Here is an 18107-nt window from a genome sequence, read left to right on the forward strand (position 1 = left end):
CTTTGTGTAATATAACATTCTGGGTTATAAGAGTACCTGTTTTGCTGGCCTCTTAAATACATGTTTGGAATGTTTTATGGGTAATTTAGCACTGGTTTCACTCAGATCCTGCCATTAAATGCATCCTGTTTTTATATTATTTTCTTGGAGAAAGATACTGTTTTCATTACTTAAATAGGCACAAGAGCTGGAAAATGGAAGCACTTAGACCTATGCAATACATTATTGACAGAGTTATTTAGAATAAGGAGATGTGCCAATCACCTTTTCATATTCCTCTTCAGAAGGATTGTATTTCCTCAGCCACTCTGCAAGTGGTTTATCTTTAAAGGATCCAGTCACACCATATTCCACTTGGATTTTCCTGAGGGTATCTGAAGCAGGAACTAGCTCCACCATGCCTTCAACAACAAACAAACCACTAAGCTATGTGAAAATGTCTCACAAAAGTAATTGTTTAAAGAATATATAGCTTTCAATTGTTGACATAAAATACCAGCTAGTAATTATCATGGGGGAAAAAAAATCAATGATGGCAGCCTATGCTAGATAATGTGAGCAATCAAAATTAATTTTTATTTTCAGAATACCTAAGTTGAATTTGACTATTTGAGACTCTGTAAGTCTAAACCTCCATGTGCTATCCACCAAAAGAATAACAACTTTAATTATAAACTAGATGATACTGACCTCACTACTAAACCTATTTATAAGATACATGCTGGTTCATTTCAGCACAAAAATTTTCTCTGATCATGATTTGGGCAATATAAGAGTGTTTCAGAATACACAAAGCCTTTCAAAGGGTAGAACAGATTAAGACTGTCTTTGTGATATGCTTAAGCCTCAAGTATGTGTTTTGTCTTCCAAACTGAGATGTAAATGCCTAGCTGGGCAAATCATTTTTGTTTCCTCTATAAATCCTTTAAAACAAGTATCAAATTATGGGACACCTACATAATGAATACAATGAAACAGATTTTTATGTGCTAACATATAAAGATCTCAAAAATATATTTTTGAAGACAAAATCCAGATGGAGAACTATACTTTTGTGTTTAAAGGAAAGGCTACTATGTATGTTGGAATATACACAAAATATACCCAAAAGGCAATGTAAGCTGTTACACTTTGGGAGTAGGATGCCTAGGATTGAGGATGAAGGTATGGGAGAAAATTAAGATTTACTTTTCAGTTTATTCCATTACATGCTATATTGATATTTTACTATGTGCATATATTATTTATTTAACTTAAAATTATTTTATGTATTTTAAGAATCAAGGAGATGCAGCACTGGTGTCAAAATAAGATATGAATACAGGGACCTGCTTAGGACAAGGGACTGGAAGAAACCAAGACAGCCAAGGTCTCTAGGCCACCCCAAAAGAAGTACAAAGGGCCAGGTTGTAACCTAAGTAATCTGGTCACACATGGAGAATAAATTCATTTGCATTTTTTATGTTGGTTTGGTTGCATAATTTAGTTTATAGTTCATAATGACATCCTTTTCCATCAGTACTTGTATCTTGATTCTATGACTATATTTAATCAAAGTTTTAATATACATACAAATTTCCAATTTCATAATCAAATATACATATGCACAAATCACTATATAAGAGAGTGGACCAAAGTTCACAAGACATACAAAGTACTACTATCTATGTAACATATGGTCCCTGCCCTGAAGGAACTTAAAATTAATCAGGTGGGTAAGATAAAACATGCAGTAAATGCCTGGTGAGTATTAAAGACAATTAATTGCTCAGTCTGGAGAAGGGATGGATTATTATAAATTGAGGTCTTGTTAAAAACTTCATAGAAGATGTGGATGTAATTTCTTCATTTGAAAAATAAGAATACAGGGAGGAAACACAAGTGAAAAGCTTAGCACAGGGCAAAGCAAAGTAAGCACTGAATCATTGTTAGAAAAACAACAAAAACAACAGGAATTTGGTTGCCCCCAATTTTACATGGAATTCCGTAAGAAAAGAAGAAATTCAACTATATGAAGTTAAGTGTGGTGAGAGAAAAACAAATCCAATGAAATGGTAGACTTTCACTGAGGAATCTTACTTGATAAAAGAACTTCTACCTGACAAGACTTTTATGAAAAAGAACCATCAAGAATTCCTAAATTGACGTGATTTTAATTTTGACAAGGTAAAGTTTGTAAATCCGAACCTGAGAATGGAAAGTGATACGGTTCTCATACTGTCCTGATGGATAAAATGGAGAAATGTGGAGTGGTTCATAACACAATGAAATATATGCTTAACCAAATAAAATATAGAACCCAAAGATTTAGCAATCACCCAAAGAAAGATCTCTAGTGACATTCTGCAAGGGTTGGTCCTTGGCTCTCAATAAATTATTTCTTTCAATGACTTAGCAGAAGCTGCAGCAGAAGCTATGTTTTTCAAATGGGATCATGACATAAATTAAGAGGCTCCATTCGACAAATGTCTATTTGACAGATGACTAAACTCAGATTTTAGAAAGAATCCAACAGGTGAAGAAGAAATGGATCAAATAAAACAAAAAAGTTAACAGTTAAGGTCCTGCACTTGAGTTTAAGATACAAAATGTAAACATACAGAATGGCCAAGGCATGCTTTAGTAGGAGCCAGTGTGATGGCTGTATTTGTGAATAAGCTTCACATGTGTGAAACTTTGCCCACCCTTACACACTTTATAAAATCCAGATGCCATTTCTTAGAGACTATGGATCTCTTGAGCCCTTTACCATGACAAAAACAAGTTGATTAGGTAAAGTTACATACGACAAATAGTTGAAGAATTTGGGACTCAGGATCTGAAGCCACATACAGTCATCAGGAAGGAGGAGTTGACTTAATTTCATGATAATGTATGAACAGAACAGGAACTGATGGGTAGAAGACCCAGGAGTCAGTTCTCATGTACCTGAGTACAAGAGCTCTACAACTACTAGAGTATCGAGATAGGAACTACCTTGAAATGCAGTGAATTCTCTTCATTATAGGCATTTAAGTATAAATTGAATGACAAATACAGAAGGACGATTAGATAAGATAATCTTTCAGATGACTTTCTAGTGTCTATGATTAGAATCTGTGAAGCATTTCTCATTTCCACCAACCACAGGCGATTTTTCTCTTTTAAAACCCCACAGCATTGCCTCTGTAATTCTTAGAGCTTTTAGCTTATCACAGAATTTTCTAATTACTTGTATTATGTCTTTAATTGCTTCCCTCTAAAATATAAGCATTACATGTTATCAGTATTTTGCAAATGGGAGATACATAACAAACATTTATTAAATAAGGTATTTTAGATTATCTCATTTAATTATCACAATATTCCTTTGAGTGTGGTACTATTAACATTTCACACAGGTGGTAAGAAAAACTTGCTCAGTAAATAAGATAAAATCAGCTTACTAAAAAAAAAAACTTTATAACAATTACTTTATTTTCCAGAAATGAAATCAAAGTTAGTTTAATTAAGACATGGTCTGTCTTAATTTTAAATAGAAAGTTAAAGACCATAAAGTCCTCATTAGGTAATTACTGGACACCTCTGGTTACTATATAGAGCACTTATTAGGACTGCCCCTTGAGATCTTTAATCATGAGAAACTGAATAAATAAAATAACATTAAATTAAAATAAGAAACAACTGAGATCATAGTGTGGCATCAGGACCCTTAGGGAAGGTACACTCTCAGCTCACACATGAAAAAGAAGGAACCAAGACACAACTAATAGACTTACCCCGATCTCTGCCAGTTGAGAGACATTTGAAAATCACCATTCTTAAATCCAGTCCTTCTTTTAACCAGATCTTATCCATAATCTTTATCATCTGTAAAGCTAACATATCTTGCCGAAGATCTTCACCAACCTTGAAATAAGTAAACATAATGTAATTTGTATTTTTCCTAAAGACTTAATAGATTACATACTACAAATGGAGGGGAATAAGGAAGGGGACGAACAGAAGAGTGAAGAATGAGATGAACAGAACTACCTTTTATTCTCCTGCAGCATTCTAGAGAAAGCTACTTAACTTCTTTAAATCTCAGTTTCCTGGACTGTATACTTTAAAAAGGTGAATCACATTCCAATTTTTAAAAAGGCAGTATGGGGAATCTCTGTGATGATCAAAATATTCTGTATCTTAACTATATCAATGACAATATCCTGATTGTGATATTATATGATGGTTTTGCAAAATGTTTCCATTGAGGGAAGCTGGGTAAACAGCACACAACCTCTCTGCATAACTTCTTACAACTACAAATCTACAATTATCTCAAAATAAAAAGTTTACTTGAATAAAAGTTTAACCTCACAAAACGAATTAATTTTAACTGGAATCATATCAAGTTTTCATTTTCCTTTTTAGAACTGTATAAAATAACTTTAAACACATAATGTGAATAATACATTTATGAGACTAGCCAAGAAAACTATGAAAAAAAATAAGGGTGGAGGGCAATTACTTTAATATTACAACTTAACATATAAAATTTGTGTTCTAATAACTAGTACTGTTTTAGGAAAAGACAAATACATCAGTAAAATCAGAGTCCACAACAAGATCTGAGTATACGAGAACTTGCTATATGTCTCGAAGTGGTTCAAGAGCTGTCCTTATGAACCTCCACTAATTAAACTCATTTAGTTAACTATAACTCTCCATTCTTTATCCTAAATATATTATCATCACAATAATAATAATAATATATTATTATTATTATTTATTTTGGTATCATTAATGTGCAATTATATGAGCAACGTTATGGTTACTAGACTCCCCCCATTATCAAGTCCCCACCACATACCCCATTACAGTCACTGTCCATCAGCATAGTAAGATGCTATAGAATCACTACTTGTCTTCTGCATTATACAGCCTTCCCCATGCACACCCCCTATATTATGTGTGCTAATCGTAATGTCCCTTTTCCCCCTTATCCGTCCCATCCCACCCATCCTCCCCAGTACTTTTCCCTTTTGGTAACTGTTAGTCCTTTCTTGGGTGCTGTGGGTCTGCTGCTGTTTTGTTCCTTCAGTTTTTGCTTTGTTCTTATACTCCACATAAGTGAGATCATTTGATACTTGTCTTTCTCCGCCTGGCTTATTTCACTGAGCATAATACCCTCTAGCTCCATCCATGTTGTTGCAAATGTTAGGATTTGTTTTCTTATGGCTGAATAATATTCCATTGTGTATATGTACCACCTCTTCTTTATCCATTCATCTACTGATGGACACTTAGGTTCCTTCCCTTTCTTGGCTATTGTAAATACTGTGATAAACATAGGGGTGCATATGTCTTTTTGAGACCGGGAAACTGCAATCTTAGGGTAAATGCAGAGGGCTGGAATTTCTGGGTCAAATGGTATTTCTATTTTGAGTTCTTTGAGGAACCTCCATACTGCTTTCCACAGTGGTTGAAATAATTTGCATTCCCACCAGCAGTGTACGAGGGTTCCCCTTTCTCCACATCCTCACCAACATTTCTTGTTGTTTGTCTTTTGGATGGTGGCCATCCTAACTGGTGTGAGGTGATATCTCATTGTGGTTTTAATTTGCATTTCTCTGATGAATAGCGATGTAAAGCACAATTTCTTCTTTGGAGAAGTGTCTGTCCAGATCCTCTGCACATTTTTTAATTGGATTATTGGCTTTTTGTTTGTTGAGGTGCGTGAGCTCTTTATATATTTTGGATGTCAACCCCTTATCAGTATGTCATTTATGAATATATTCTCCCATACTGTAGGATGTCTTTTTGTTCTACTGATGGTGTCCTTTGCTGTACAGAAGCTTTTTCATTTGATATACTCCCACTTGTTCATTTTTGCTTTTGTTTCCCTTGCCCAGGGAGATATGTTCATGAAGAAGTTGCTCATGTTTATGTCCAAGAGATTTTTGCCTATGTTTTTTTCTAAGAGTTTTATGGTTTCATAAATTACATTCAGGTCTTTGATAAATTTTCAGTTTACTTTTGTGTATGGGGTTAGACAATAATCCAGTTTCATTCTCTTACATGTAGCTGTCCAGTTTTGCCAACACCAGCTGTTGAAGAGGCTGTCATTTCCCCATCATATATCCATGGCTCCTTTATCATATATTAATTGAACATATATGCTTGGGTTAATATTTGGACTCTCAATTCTGTTCCACTGGTCTATGGGTATGTTCTTGTGCTAATATCAAATTGTCTTGATTACTGTGGCTTTGCAGTAGAGCTTGAAGTTGGGAATCAAGATTTCCCCTGCTTTATTCTTCCTTCTCAAGATTACTTTGGCTATTCGGGGTCTTTTGTGGTTCCAGATGAATTTTTGAACTATTTGTTCCAGTTCTTTGAAGAATGCTGTTGGTATTTTGATAGGGACTGCATTGAAGCTGTAGATTGCTTTAGGCAGGATGGCCATTTTGACAGTATTAACTCTTCCCAGCCAAGAGCATGGGATGAATTTCCATCAATTAGTGTTCTCTTTAATTTATTTTAAGAGTGTCTTGTAGTTTTCAGGGTATAGGTCTTTCACTTCCTTGGTTAGGTTTATTCCTAGGTATTTTATTCTTTTTGAAGCAATTGTGAATGGAATTGTTTTCCTGATTTCTCTTTCTGCTAGTTCATCATTAGTGTATAGGAATCCAACAGATTTCTGTGTATTAATTTTGTAGCCTGCAACTTTGTTGAGTTCAGATATTAGTTCTAGTAGTTTTGGAGTGGAGTCTTTAGGGTTTGTTATGTACAATATCATGTCATATGCATATAGTGACAGTTTGACTTCTTCCTTACAATCTGGATGCCTTTTATTTCTTTGTTTTGTCTGACTGCCGTGGCTAGGATCTCCAATACTATGTTGAACAAAAGCGGATAGAGTGGAAATCCTTGTCTTGTTCCCGATCTTAGGTGAAAAGCTTTCAGCTTCTCGCTATTAAATAATGCTGTGGGTCTGTCATATATGGCCTTTATTACGTTGAGGCACTTGCCCTCTATACCCATTTTGTTGAGAGTTTTTATCATGAATGGATGTTGAATTTTGTCGAATGCTTTTTCAGTGTCTATGGAGATGATCATGTGGTTTTTGTCCTTCTTTTTGTTTATGTGGTGGATGATGTTAACGGATTTTCAAATGTTGTACCATCCTTGCATCCCTGAGATGAATCCCACTTAATCATGGTGTATGATCCTCTTGATGTATTTTTAAATTTGGTTTGCTAATATTTTGTTGAGTATTTTTGCATCTATGTTCTTCAGGGATATTGGTCTGTAGTTTTCTATTAGAGTGATGCTGGCTTAATAGAATGAGTTTGGGAGTATTCCCTCCTCTTCTATTTTTTGGAAAACTTTAAGGAGAATAGGTATTATTACTATGTCTTCTCTAAATGTCCGATAAAATTCAGTGGTGAATCCACCTGGTCCGGGAGTTTTGTTCTCGGGTAGTTTTTTGATTCAAATTTCGTTGAATTTGATTCAAATTACTGAATCAATTTCATTGCTGGTAATCGGTCTGTTTAGGTTTTCTGTTTCTTCCTGGGTAAGTCTTGGAAGGTTGTATTTTTCTAGAATGTTGTCCATTTCTTTGAGGTTATCCAGTTTGTTAGCATATAGATTTTCATAATATTAATTCTTTGTATTTCTGTGGGGTCCATCGTGATTTTCCCTTTCTCATTTCTGATTCTGTTTATGTGTGTAGATTCTCTTTTTCTCTTAATAGGTCTGGCTAGGGGTTTATCTATTTCTTTTATTTTCTCAAAGAACCTGCTCTTGGTTTCATTAATTTTTCCTGTTGTTTTATTCTTCTCAAATTTATTTATTTCTTTTCTGATCTTTATTATATCCCTCCTTCTGCTGACTTTGGGCCTCATTTGTTCTTCTTTTCCAGTTTCAGTAATTGTGTATTTAGACTTTTCATTTGGGATTGTTTTTCCTTCTTTCAATAGGCCTGGATTGCTATATACTTCCCTCTTAGAACTGCCTTTGCTGCGTCCCACAGAAGTTGGGGCATTGTGCTGCTGTTCTTATTTGTCTCCGTATATTGCTTGACCTCTGTTTTTATTTGGTCATTGATCCATTGATTATTTAGAAGTATGTTGTTAAGCCTCCATGTATTTGTGAGCCTTTTTGTTTTCTTTGTACAATTTATTTCTAGTTTTATATATACACCTTGGTGATCTGAGAAGTTGGTTGGTAGAATTTCAATCTTTTTGAATTTACTGAGGCTCTTTTTGTGGCCTAGTATGTGGCCTATTCTGGAAAATGTTCCATGTGCACTTGAGAAGAATGTGTATCCTGCTGCTTTTGGGTGTAGAGTTCTGAACATGTCTGTTAGGTCCATCTGTTCTAGTGTGTTGTTCAGTGCCTTTGTGTCCTTATTTATTTTCTGTCTGGTTGATCTGTCCTTTGGAATGAGTGGTGTGTTGAAGTCTCCTAAAATGAATGTGCTGCGTTCTATTTCCTCCTTTAATTCTGTTAGTATTTGTTTCACATATGTAGGTGCTCCTGTGTTGGGAGAATAGACCTTTATAATGGTTATATTTTCTTGTTGGATTGACCCCTTTATTATTATGTAATGTCATTCTTTGTCTCTTGTGACTTTCTTTGTTTTGAAGTCTATTTTGTCTGATACAAGTACTGCAACACCTGCTTTTTTGTCCCTACTGTTTGCATGAAATATCTTTTTCCTTCCCTTCACTTTTAGTCTGTGTATGTGTTTGGGTTTGAAGTGAGTCTCTTGTAGGCAGCATATATATGGGTCTGCTTTTTATCCATTCTATTACTCTGTGTCTTTTGATTGGTGCATTCAGTCCATTTACATTTAGGATGATTATTGATAGATATGTACTTATTGCCATTGCAAGCTTTGGATTCATGGTTACTAAAGGTTCAAGGGTGGCTTCTTTACTATCTACCCATCTAACTTAACTCACTTATTACACTACTATAAACAGTCTGATGATTCTTTATTTCTCTCCCTTCTTTTTCTTCCTCGTCCACTCTATATGTTAGGTGTTCTACTTTGCTGTGGTTTTATTTTCTTTGGTGACATCTGTTTAGCCTTAGAAGCACCTCCATCTAGAGCAGTCCCTTTAAAATACATGGTAGAGATGGTTTGTGGGAGGTAAATTCCCTCAACTTTTGCTTAGCTGGGAATTGCTTAATCCCTCCTTCAAATTTAAATGATAATCTTGTTGGATACAGTATTTTTGGTCTGAGGTCCTTCTTTTTCATTGCATTGAATTTATCATGCCATTCTCTTCTGCCTTGTAAGGTTTCTGCTGAGAAGTCTGATGATAGCCTAACAGGTTTTCCTTTGTAGGTGATCTGTTCTCTCTCTCTGGCTGCTTTTAACACTCTGTCCTTGTCTTTGATCTTTGCCATTTTAATTATTATATGTCTTGGTGTTGTCCTCCTTGGGTCCCTTGTTGTTTTGAGATCTGTGGGTTTCCATGGTCTCAGAAACTGTGTCCTTCCCCAGCTTGGGAAGTTGTCAGCAGTTAATTCTTCAAAGACACTTTCTATCCCTTTTTCTCTCTCTTCTTCTGGTACCCCTATTATGTGAATATTGTTCCGTGTGGATTGGTCACACAGTTCTCTTAATATTCTTTCATTCCTAGAGATCCTCTTATCTCTCTCTGCCTCAGCTTCTCTGTATTCCTGTTCTCTGATTTCTATTTCATTAATAGTCTCTTCCATCTTATCCAGTCTGCTCTTAAATCCTTCCATTGTTTGTTGCATTTCTGTTATCTCCCTGTGGAATTCATCCCTTAGCTCTTGCATATTTCTCTGTAGCTCCATAAGCATGCTTATGACTTTTAGTTTGAATTCTTTTTCAGGAAGATTGGTGATTTCGGTCTCACGAGGCCCTCTCTCTGGTGTTTGAGGGATTTTGGACTGAACAAGGTTCTGCCTTTTCATGGCAATTGAAGTGATCACCAGTGAGTGGTGTGTGTGTCAGCTGTGAGAACAAAGTCCCTTTCTGCTTGCTGGTCGCCTTGCCCCTCTCCACTGCCTGTGCCCAGCAACTGCACACAGGGAGCAGCCTCTGGTTTAATTCCCTGAGCTGCCATGGATAGGGCAGCCCTTGGGATGGCCTAGGGCACTGGCAGGTGTCACAGGCAAGCAGTGTGTGTTCTCCCACGAGAACGGCACCCCTTCTTGCTTTTGGGAATCCATGCCAGTCTCTGCCACCTGTGGCAGGCAACTGCACACCGGGAACAGCCTCTGGGTTGATCCCCTGAACTGCTGTGGATGGGGCGGCCCTCTGGATGGCCTAGGTGGTGGTTGCAGGCAAGCAGCACATGTTCACCGTGAGATTCCCTATATGCTTCCCAGACTTCACGCCGGTTTCCTCTGCCTGTTCCAGTCAACTGCGCACAGGGGGCAGCCTCTGGGATAATCCCAAGCTGCCAAGGGCGGGGCCGTCCTTAGATGGCCTAGGGCACTGGCGATGGTTGCAATCAGCGCATGTTCGCCTCGAGAACAGAGCTCCTACGTGCTTTCTGGACTCCTCGCCAGGTTCCTCTGCCTATGCTAGCCAGCCGCGCGCAGGGGGCAGTCTCTGGGTTGATCCCCTGAGCTGCTGTGGGCAGGGTGGCCCTTGGGATGGCCTAGTGCACTGGTGGGGGTTGCAGGCAAGCAGCGCATGTTTGCTGTGAGAATAAAACCCCTTTGTGCCTTCTGGACTCTGCACCGGTCTCCACTGTCTGTGTCAGTCGACTAAGGGCAGGGGGCAGCCTCTGGATTTGGCCTGGTTAGCTGCATGCTGGGAGAAGCCTCTGTGTGTTTGCTGTAGGCAGGGCTGCTCCCCAGCTGCTCTGCAGCAATGGCAGGTCAGCTGGTTCACTTATAGTGCCAGCAGGGGGGAATGAACGGCAGGCTGCTTATCGCCGGGACTTTGGTGCTGTGTTGCCATTCAGGAGGTTAGGGAGTCTGAAATTCCTTAAAGTTCCTAGCCTGCTGGGCTGAGTGTGCCAGGATGATTTTGTCCACCTGGTAAACCCTTGTCCCTTTAAGGGTTTTAAAGTACCCACTTTTCTTTTGTCCCAGGTCAGCCAGCTGTGAGAATCTGTTCACGGTCTTAATCTCAGATATTGCTTTTCCGTTCCTCTAATATCCAGTACACCATGCAATGTGTGTCTGTGCTCCCGATGCAGATTACTAGGGCTGGTTATTTAGGAGTCCTGTGCTTCCATTCCCTCCCCACTCTGATTCTTTCCTCCTGCCGGTGAGCTGCAGTGGGGGGAGTGCTCGGGTCCTGCCGGGTTACAGCTTTGTATCTTACCCTTTTCGTGAGATGTTGAGCTCTCTCAGATGTAGATGTAGCCTGGCTGGCATACTGTATCTTCTGGTCACTCTTTTAGGAATAGTTGTATTTGCTGTATTTTCAAAGTATATATGGTTTTGCGAAGAGATTTCCATCTCCCTACTCAAGCCGTCATCTTGAGAATCCCCTAATATATTATTATTATTATTACAATACAAGGAACTTTGGTAATAGACCACTCCTGCTGCTTCCCACAGGGAAGTTATGTTTCCAAAAACCAGTGCCACTGCTCAGGGTTTTGGTTTTGCACTGCACAACTCTAAAGGGTACAATTCACATCGCAGTCTGTGGGAAAGGCACTGCCTGGAGTTCTGAAGGGCTCAACCAACATGGTCATTTGCAGCAGTGCTAGCCCAGAGGTGTATTTGTTCCCAGATCTGTTGGGAATAGTTTATGTCAGTGACTATTTTTCACATCATTATTCAATTTAATTAAAGATTAAATAAAATCACTTTTGCAATTTTGGAAGAATTTGAGAAAATAATTTTTAAATTACCATTTAAAAACAAAGTAACCTCATTTTACTCACCTTAAACATGACATTAATCTCTTCTCCCAGTGGATCAGCATTCACCATTGTGACTTTTAGGGGCACAGCATTAGAACTGAAGAAGGAACATGACTACAAATACAATATGTTAAGCATTAGAAAGATAACACTAACATAAAAATGAGTTTCAGATTTTTTTGTCTGAGGCATTTCTCCTTTCACTATTCCTTTGAATTATGGCAAATAAAGTAACATCTGTGAACTTTTAAATTATCTGGCAAATAAGAGCATATTTTTAATATAAAAACTTTTTGAGACATGAATATAGCATATATGAGTAAAATGTCTAACTCTCTAGGCAAAGAAGCAAAACCTTAAGACAAAAACTATTAAAAGTTTGAGCTTTTAAAAGTATCACAGCTCCTCAACATGGCACAAAATTTTGTATCTTGTCTTTCCTCTAAATCAGTGAGATTTGGATGAGATCTCTATTCTTCTATTTATGGTACTATTATAATTAATAGTAATCAACTAGTGACACTAAATTTAACAATTTCATTTGCAGAGATCAAATCTTAAAGATGAAACTAGTTGAAAAACTAATTTATGACAGCAAGACCAACTTAAGGAAATCAACAAATGGAAACCCAAGGAGAAAATACAATCCCCCATCCACCTAATGACATAATCATACAACTCAGCACCCACTGTTAAATTTCAATGAGGAGCAGCCAAATGTCAACTTAAAAAAATTAGATCTGAGAATCCTTTATGGATAGTTGTACCCTAGTCTTTCAAAATCAGATACTAATGGATGAATTAAATGGTTGCTTTTGCTAAATTCACATTACAGAAGATCCACTATTTGCATTACTATTAGCTCAGTTCAAACTATAATTACTCAATTTTGAACTCAGTTCAAAATATAATTTTTCAACTACTTCTTAAGGACTCTAAAAAGTGTTATTAACCTTGTAAGAGTCTATCTGCTATTCACAAGGCAGAAGGAAAAAAAGAAAGGCCTATCTATGATTCAGTGGTTTTATCACTGGAATTACAGCATATGCCTCTCATATAGCTATTATACCATAGTAAAACTTAAATTTTTTTGAGGTAGTAAATAATTTTACACTGCTTCTTCCAGAAATGGTGATTACATAAAAATAAATATGGATTTTACACAAATATCCATAAATACTTACAACCAACCTATGCAGGTTTTCTCATTATTTGCCATAAGCATACCTACCCATTTGCCTCCTCCTACATGTTATTTTAAAACGTAATATGAACTTTTTAAGTATTTTATTTTCACCTTAATATTTAATTCTTTTGCCACAAGACTTGGATTGAGAGGGAGACGGCATTTATTTCTTAGAAAAAAGGACTGTACTCGTTCCATGCTCCTTTGGAGGACAACCTAGGAAAAGAGATCAATTCCATAAGTACATAATGAAAATGAAATGTAATAAAATATACAATTAGAATTGGCAAAGGCTATAAACATAAGGGGAAAAATATATATGGTCATATTTAACATATTAATTAAAATTCACTAACAGTCAAAAAAACAGAAATTAAACAAAAATGAAATGCAACTTTTGATCAAGCATATAAAAACTTTAAGATAACACCCAGTGCTGTCAACAGAGGGAACAAATGCTTTCATAATTATTGATAGGGAAGTAGATGTACATAGGCATAGTTTGGTTGTTTTAGTAGAGCAATCTAATAGAAAATACTACAACTAAAAATGTTATGTAGGTCCTGACTCAGGAGTTTCACCTGTAGGAATGTCTTAGCAAAGAAATATTATCAAATGGACAAAAGCTTATAAAGTTCATTGCAAGATTGTTTGGGAAAAGAAAAATATATCAATAACCTACATAAAGGTAATGGCTTATAATTTATGCTATAATACCTTGTACTATTACAAATCCATTAAGAAACATGAAGTGTAACTGTATGTACTAACATGAATTCTCTAAGATGAAGTAAAAAAAAGATAATTTAAGGAAAAAGAAGTGTCAAAAGAACTTACACATCTATATAAATGCAGAGACATCCCATGTTCATGAACAGCAAGATTTAATATTATGAAGACTGTAAAAATTTCCAAACTGATCTATAGATTCAACACAATCCTTACCAAAATTCCCAACTGCCTTTTTGCAGAAATGGACAAGCTGATCCTAAAATTCATAAATTGCAAGGGACTTCTGAATAGCCAGAACAATCTTGAAAAAGAACAAAGTTAGAGGACTTCCTGATTTCAAAATTTACTATGAAGCTATAGTAATGAAAACAGAATGGCATAGGAAAGACATATAGATCAATGGAACAGAATGGAGAGTCCAGAAATAAATCAATATCTATGACCAACTGATTTTCAACAAGAATGCTAAAATTATTTAATGGAAAAGAATAGCCTCTTCAACAAATGGTACTGGGACAATTGGATAACCACATGTAAAAGAGTGAAGTTGAACCCTTATCTCATATCATTAAAAAAAAACAACCTCAAAATGGATAAAAGACTTAAGTATAAAAGCAAAAATGCAAAACTTCTAAAAGAAAACACAGGTATACATTTTCATGACCTTGGATTTGACAACAAATCCTTAGATTTGATATCAAAAGCACAAGCAACAAAAGAAAAAACTCAACTGGATTTCATACAATTATCAACTTCTATGCATCAAACAGCACTACCAAGGAAATAAAAACAAGATAATCCACAGAATGGGAAAACATATTTGCAGACAGTGTCCCTGATAAGGCTCTAGTAACCAGAATACATGAAGAACTTAACAATATTCAACAACAGAAAGACAAACCAATTAAAAAAGGACATAGAACAAAAGTTCTCCAAAGAAGATAAATGGACAAAAGCACTTGAAAATGTACTCAAAATCACTAGTCATTAGGGAAATGCAAATCAAAAACCACAATGAGATACCAATTCACACCCACTAGTATGACTATAATTTTCAAAAAATCAAAAAATAACAAATGTTGGTGAAGATGTGGAGAAACTGGAACCCTCATACATTGCTGGCAGGAATATAAACAGGTGCAGCTGCTTTGGAAAGCAGCTCAGTGGTTTCTCAAAAAAGTTAAACACAGAACTACTTATATAACACCGTATTTCCATTCCAAGGTAAAGTGAAAACAGGTGTTTAAACAAAAATTTATACATGAATATTCATAGTAGCCAAATAGTAGAAACAAGCCAAATGTTTCTACTATTTGTATAGCATCAACTGATGAATAGATCAACAAAACATGGTATTATGCATGTGATAGAACATTATTCAGCCATAAACAGGAATGTAGTACCTACACATGGTTGAATATGGATGAACCTTGAAAACATTAGGATAAGTGAAAGAAACAAGACACAAATGGCCACACATTGTATGATTCTATTTACTTGAAATGTCCAGAATAATAAATCAATAGAGATAGAAAGCAGATTAGTGTTTATCCAGGTGTGAGAGGAGTGGGGAAAATGATTTCGTGGGTACAAGCTTTCTTCTTGATGTGATGAAAATGTTTTGGAAGTAGATAGTAGTGGTAGTTGCACAACATTAAGAATGCACTACAAGTCAATGAATTGTACACTTTAAAAGAGTTAAAATGGTTAATTTTATGTTATCTGAATTTTACTTCAACAAATGTTTTTACATATATATGTATATACATGTATGTATATATTTTTCTATAAAACTTTTTAAACTTTAAAAATTTTTATATATTCTTAAGTGTATATATATGTTAAGATTTTATAAAAGGACCACAAAGGACATACAGCAAACTATGAACAATAGATGACTACAGGGAGATAATGAAAGCAGAAAGGTCTTTTATTCTATAAACTCCTTCATTATTTGGATTTTTTAAACATTAGCATTAACTCATACTTCATTATTTTTCCAAATTACAAAATAGTATAAGGTATTATAGCAATAATTACAGAATAATGGAAAGGAAGTGTAAGAGACCAATTTTGATAAGAAGTTAATAAGCATGTGAATTAAAAAGCACTGATTTTTATGAGTTAGGTTGTGAAATCCTTCCTGAAAGATTTTGAACAATCTTTGAATTCATCTGCCCAAAACACCATAGGCATAGTTAGAATTCTACCAGATGTTTACTGATAAAGAATAACAATTTAACTTGTCAGCATTACAAAGATACTTTGCCACCAAAATTTATATTCTCTCTATGGGTACATACCTGTCTGGTTGATCCACTAGCCTGCTTTACTTTTTCTGCTACTCCTCCTAAAAGCTGTACAAGTTTTGTTTGTTTTAAAAGTTCTTCTCTGAGTCCTTTTCCTCCCACTGAGAGGAGAGCTCCCAAAACATGTTCATATCGGGTACCAAACTGTGCGTCATATAGGGCATCCTTGAGGAGCCTAATACAGCAAAATATTTGTCAGCCACTTCTAAGAACTGGAGAACGTCTCCCAAAAATCAATTTAACAGCTTCAATTTTTGGAACCCAGGAACTTTATTTAAAGCTATATAAGCAAGTAAAAACCTATTCATTATTATAGAGCTCTAACATGCCAAATATCTTTGCAATAGAGGGTTTTGTTATTTCTAAGAATCTACAAATTTAGCTTCTGTATAATAATGCCTTCAATAAAACATCTGGTATCCACAGTAAATAGTCTGAGCAACCATTTAAACTTTCAGAGTATGTCACCTCTACAAATACTAGCAATGGAAATAAAGTACTTAGGAAAATCTAAATCTTACCAATATAAATTGTGTGCTATCTGTATATTTCCCAATGCCCTGGACAGAAGGAAGCACACTAATGAACTGTTCAAGTAAATTTCATATTTCAAAGCCTACATGTAAAGGGAAATAAGAATTACTAGTGGGTAAAGCCGTATTACATTGTTAAGATAAAATTATCAAAAGAGAAACTATATAAAGCAAGCATCACTCTTGCTGATGAAAGATGATACTGATAAAAATTCAATAAATTAACTTAGGTTAAATAAATGAAATCAAGCAGAAAAATACAAACCTGGTTCTAACATTCATTAGCTATTTTTAAATGGCCAGTATAGAAAAATCAAAGAAAAGCTCAAGTCTGATTTGTTCTAAGAATCTAAAAAGCCTGAAAATTAAAAAATTTTAGAATATTTTTATTGAATATTATTTTATATTTTATTGAATATATATTCAATATATAATATTAAAGTGGGCTGGCTGACAATAGTGGGAAAAAAATTCACACTAAATCCAAATGCAATGTACCTCAACATTCCCACACTAGGAAAGTACTTTTAATCAAAACAGAAGGGGTATCCCTTAGCAAGTTCCCTACTGGGAGAGCAAGAGGGTTAGGTAACCTACTAAAAAACTCACCTGCACAAACTGTGGAAGAAGGTCTGTTAGTTCATCATCACTAATAGCTTCAATCCAGGTCACAGCTACAGACCTAACTTCCTGATCAGCAAACCTAGAAGAGTACCACAAAATCAAGGTTTGAAGGTGATTTCTTTCTAATGAAAGGATATATTCTGAAAACATAATTTCAATATATTCTTGACAAAGAATACTCAATACCTCTTTACTCAAAAGCAATGTGTTTCTTCATTTTTGTGTCCAAATCAATTTTGGGACTGTTTAGAAATCTTCAACTTACAAAAATTAATTTTGGCCCACATCATAAAAATATAATTAGTCCAAATTCACAACCTAATTCTCATTAGTCTTGTTCTAAATAATATGAGATTCCTTTTTAATAACCTCAAAGATGTTTCTAGAAATACATACACATTTATATTGTACTGAATTGCTTTCATGTTAAAACAAAAGAAAGTAGTCCAGTCCTCTGTAACATATACCTTACTGGAAAAACTGACAACAATAAAACAAAGCAAATAAATTCAGTCATAGTCGACTTACTTTGAATCAAGAAGCTCCAACGCAGTCAGTGGATGCAAGGGAGGCCACTGCCGAAGCAATGAGTAAGTTTTAGCAAGATTAACCCATTTCCAGTTTGGGGCACTTACTAGTACTTTAGGAAGACAATTTGGGTGTTTGAGGCAATAATAACGTTTCTCCCACAAAAAGGCTTTATCTTCTTTAGAAAGTCTGCATACATAACAGAATTAGATTACTTCTCAGTGATATCATAATGACAGTTATAATCTCAATGATTAAAAATACAAAGAAGAGATTTTTCATTTTAGGACAGCCACTTTTTGGTAGAATCATTAATACTAATTTGGAATAGAAAAATAGAAAAAGAGCAAACACTACA

At 35.5% G+C, this 18107-nt stretch overlaps 1 protein-coding gene across 6 annotated transcripts in view; it reads right to left on the reverse strand.

Annotated features, from left to right (window-relative positions):
• PIK3C2A (phosphatidylinositol-4-phosphate 3-kinase catalytic subunit type 2 alpha) overlaps window positions 1–18107 on the reverse strand; it is a 121838-nt gene that overhangs the window by 24885 nt on the left and 78846 nt on the right. For all 6 annotated transcript variants that reach the window (XR_008999244.1, XR_005023057.2, XR_005023056.2 and 3 more), the window contains exons 16-23: window positions 17750–17938; window positions 17207–17300; window positions 16586–16680; window positions 16059–16239; window positions 13135–13239; window positions 11859–11951; window positions 3759–3888; window positions 265–401 (exon numbers count right to left, since the gene is read on the reverse strand). Coding sequence is in view for 3 of the 6 variants with exons in the window: in XM_036877035.2 (XP_036732930.2) it covers window positions 265–401; window positions 3759–3888; window positions 11859–11951; window positions 13135–13239; window positions 16059–16239; window positions 16586–16680; window positions 17207–17300; window positions 17750–17938 (1024 nt within the window). In the remaining 3 variants the exon portion in view is untranslated. The remainder of the gene's footprint in view (window positions 1–264; window positions 402–3758; window positions 3889–11858; window positions 11952–13134; window positions 13240–16058; window positions 16240–16585; window positions 16681–17206; window positions 17301–17749; window positions 17939–18107) is intronic.

The sequence above is a fragment of the Manis pentadactyla genome, chromosome 9 (assembly GCF_030020395.1).
Source record: "Manis pentadactyla isolate mManPen7 chromosome 9, mManPen7.hap1, whole genome shotgun sequence".
In the NCBI taxonomy this organism is placed as follows: domain Eukaryota; kingdom Metazoa; phylum Chordata; class Mammalia; order Pholidota; family Manidae; genus Manis; species Manis pentadactyla.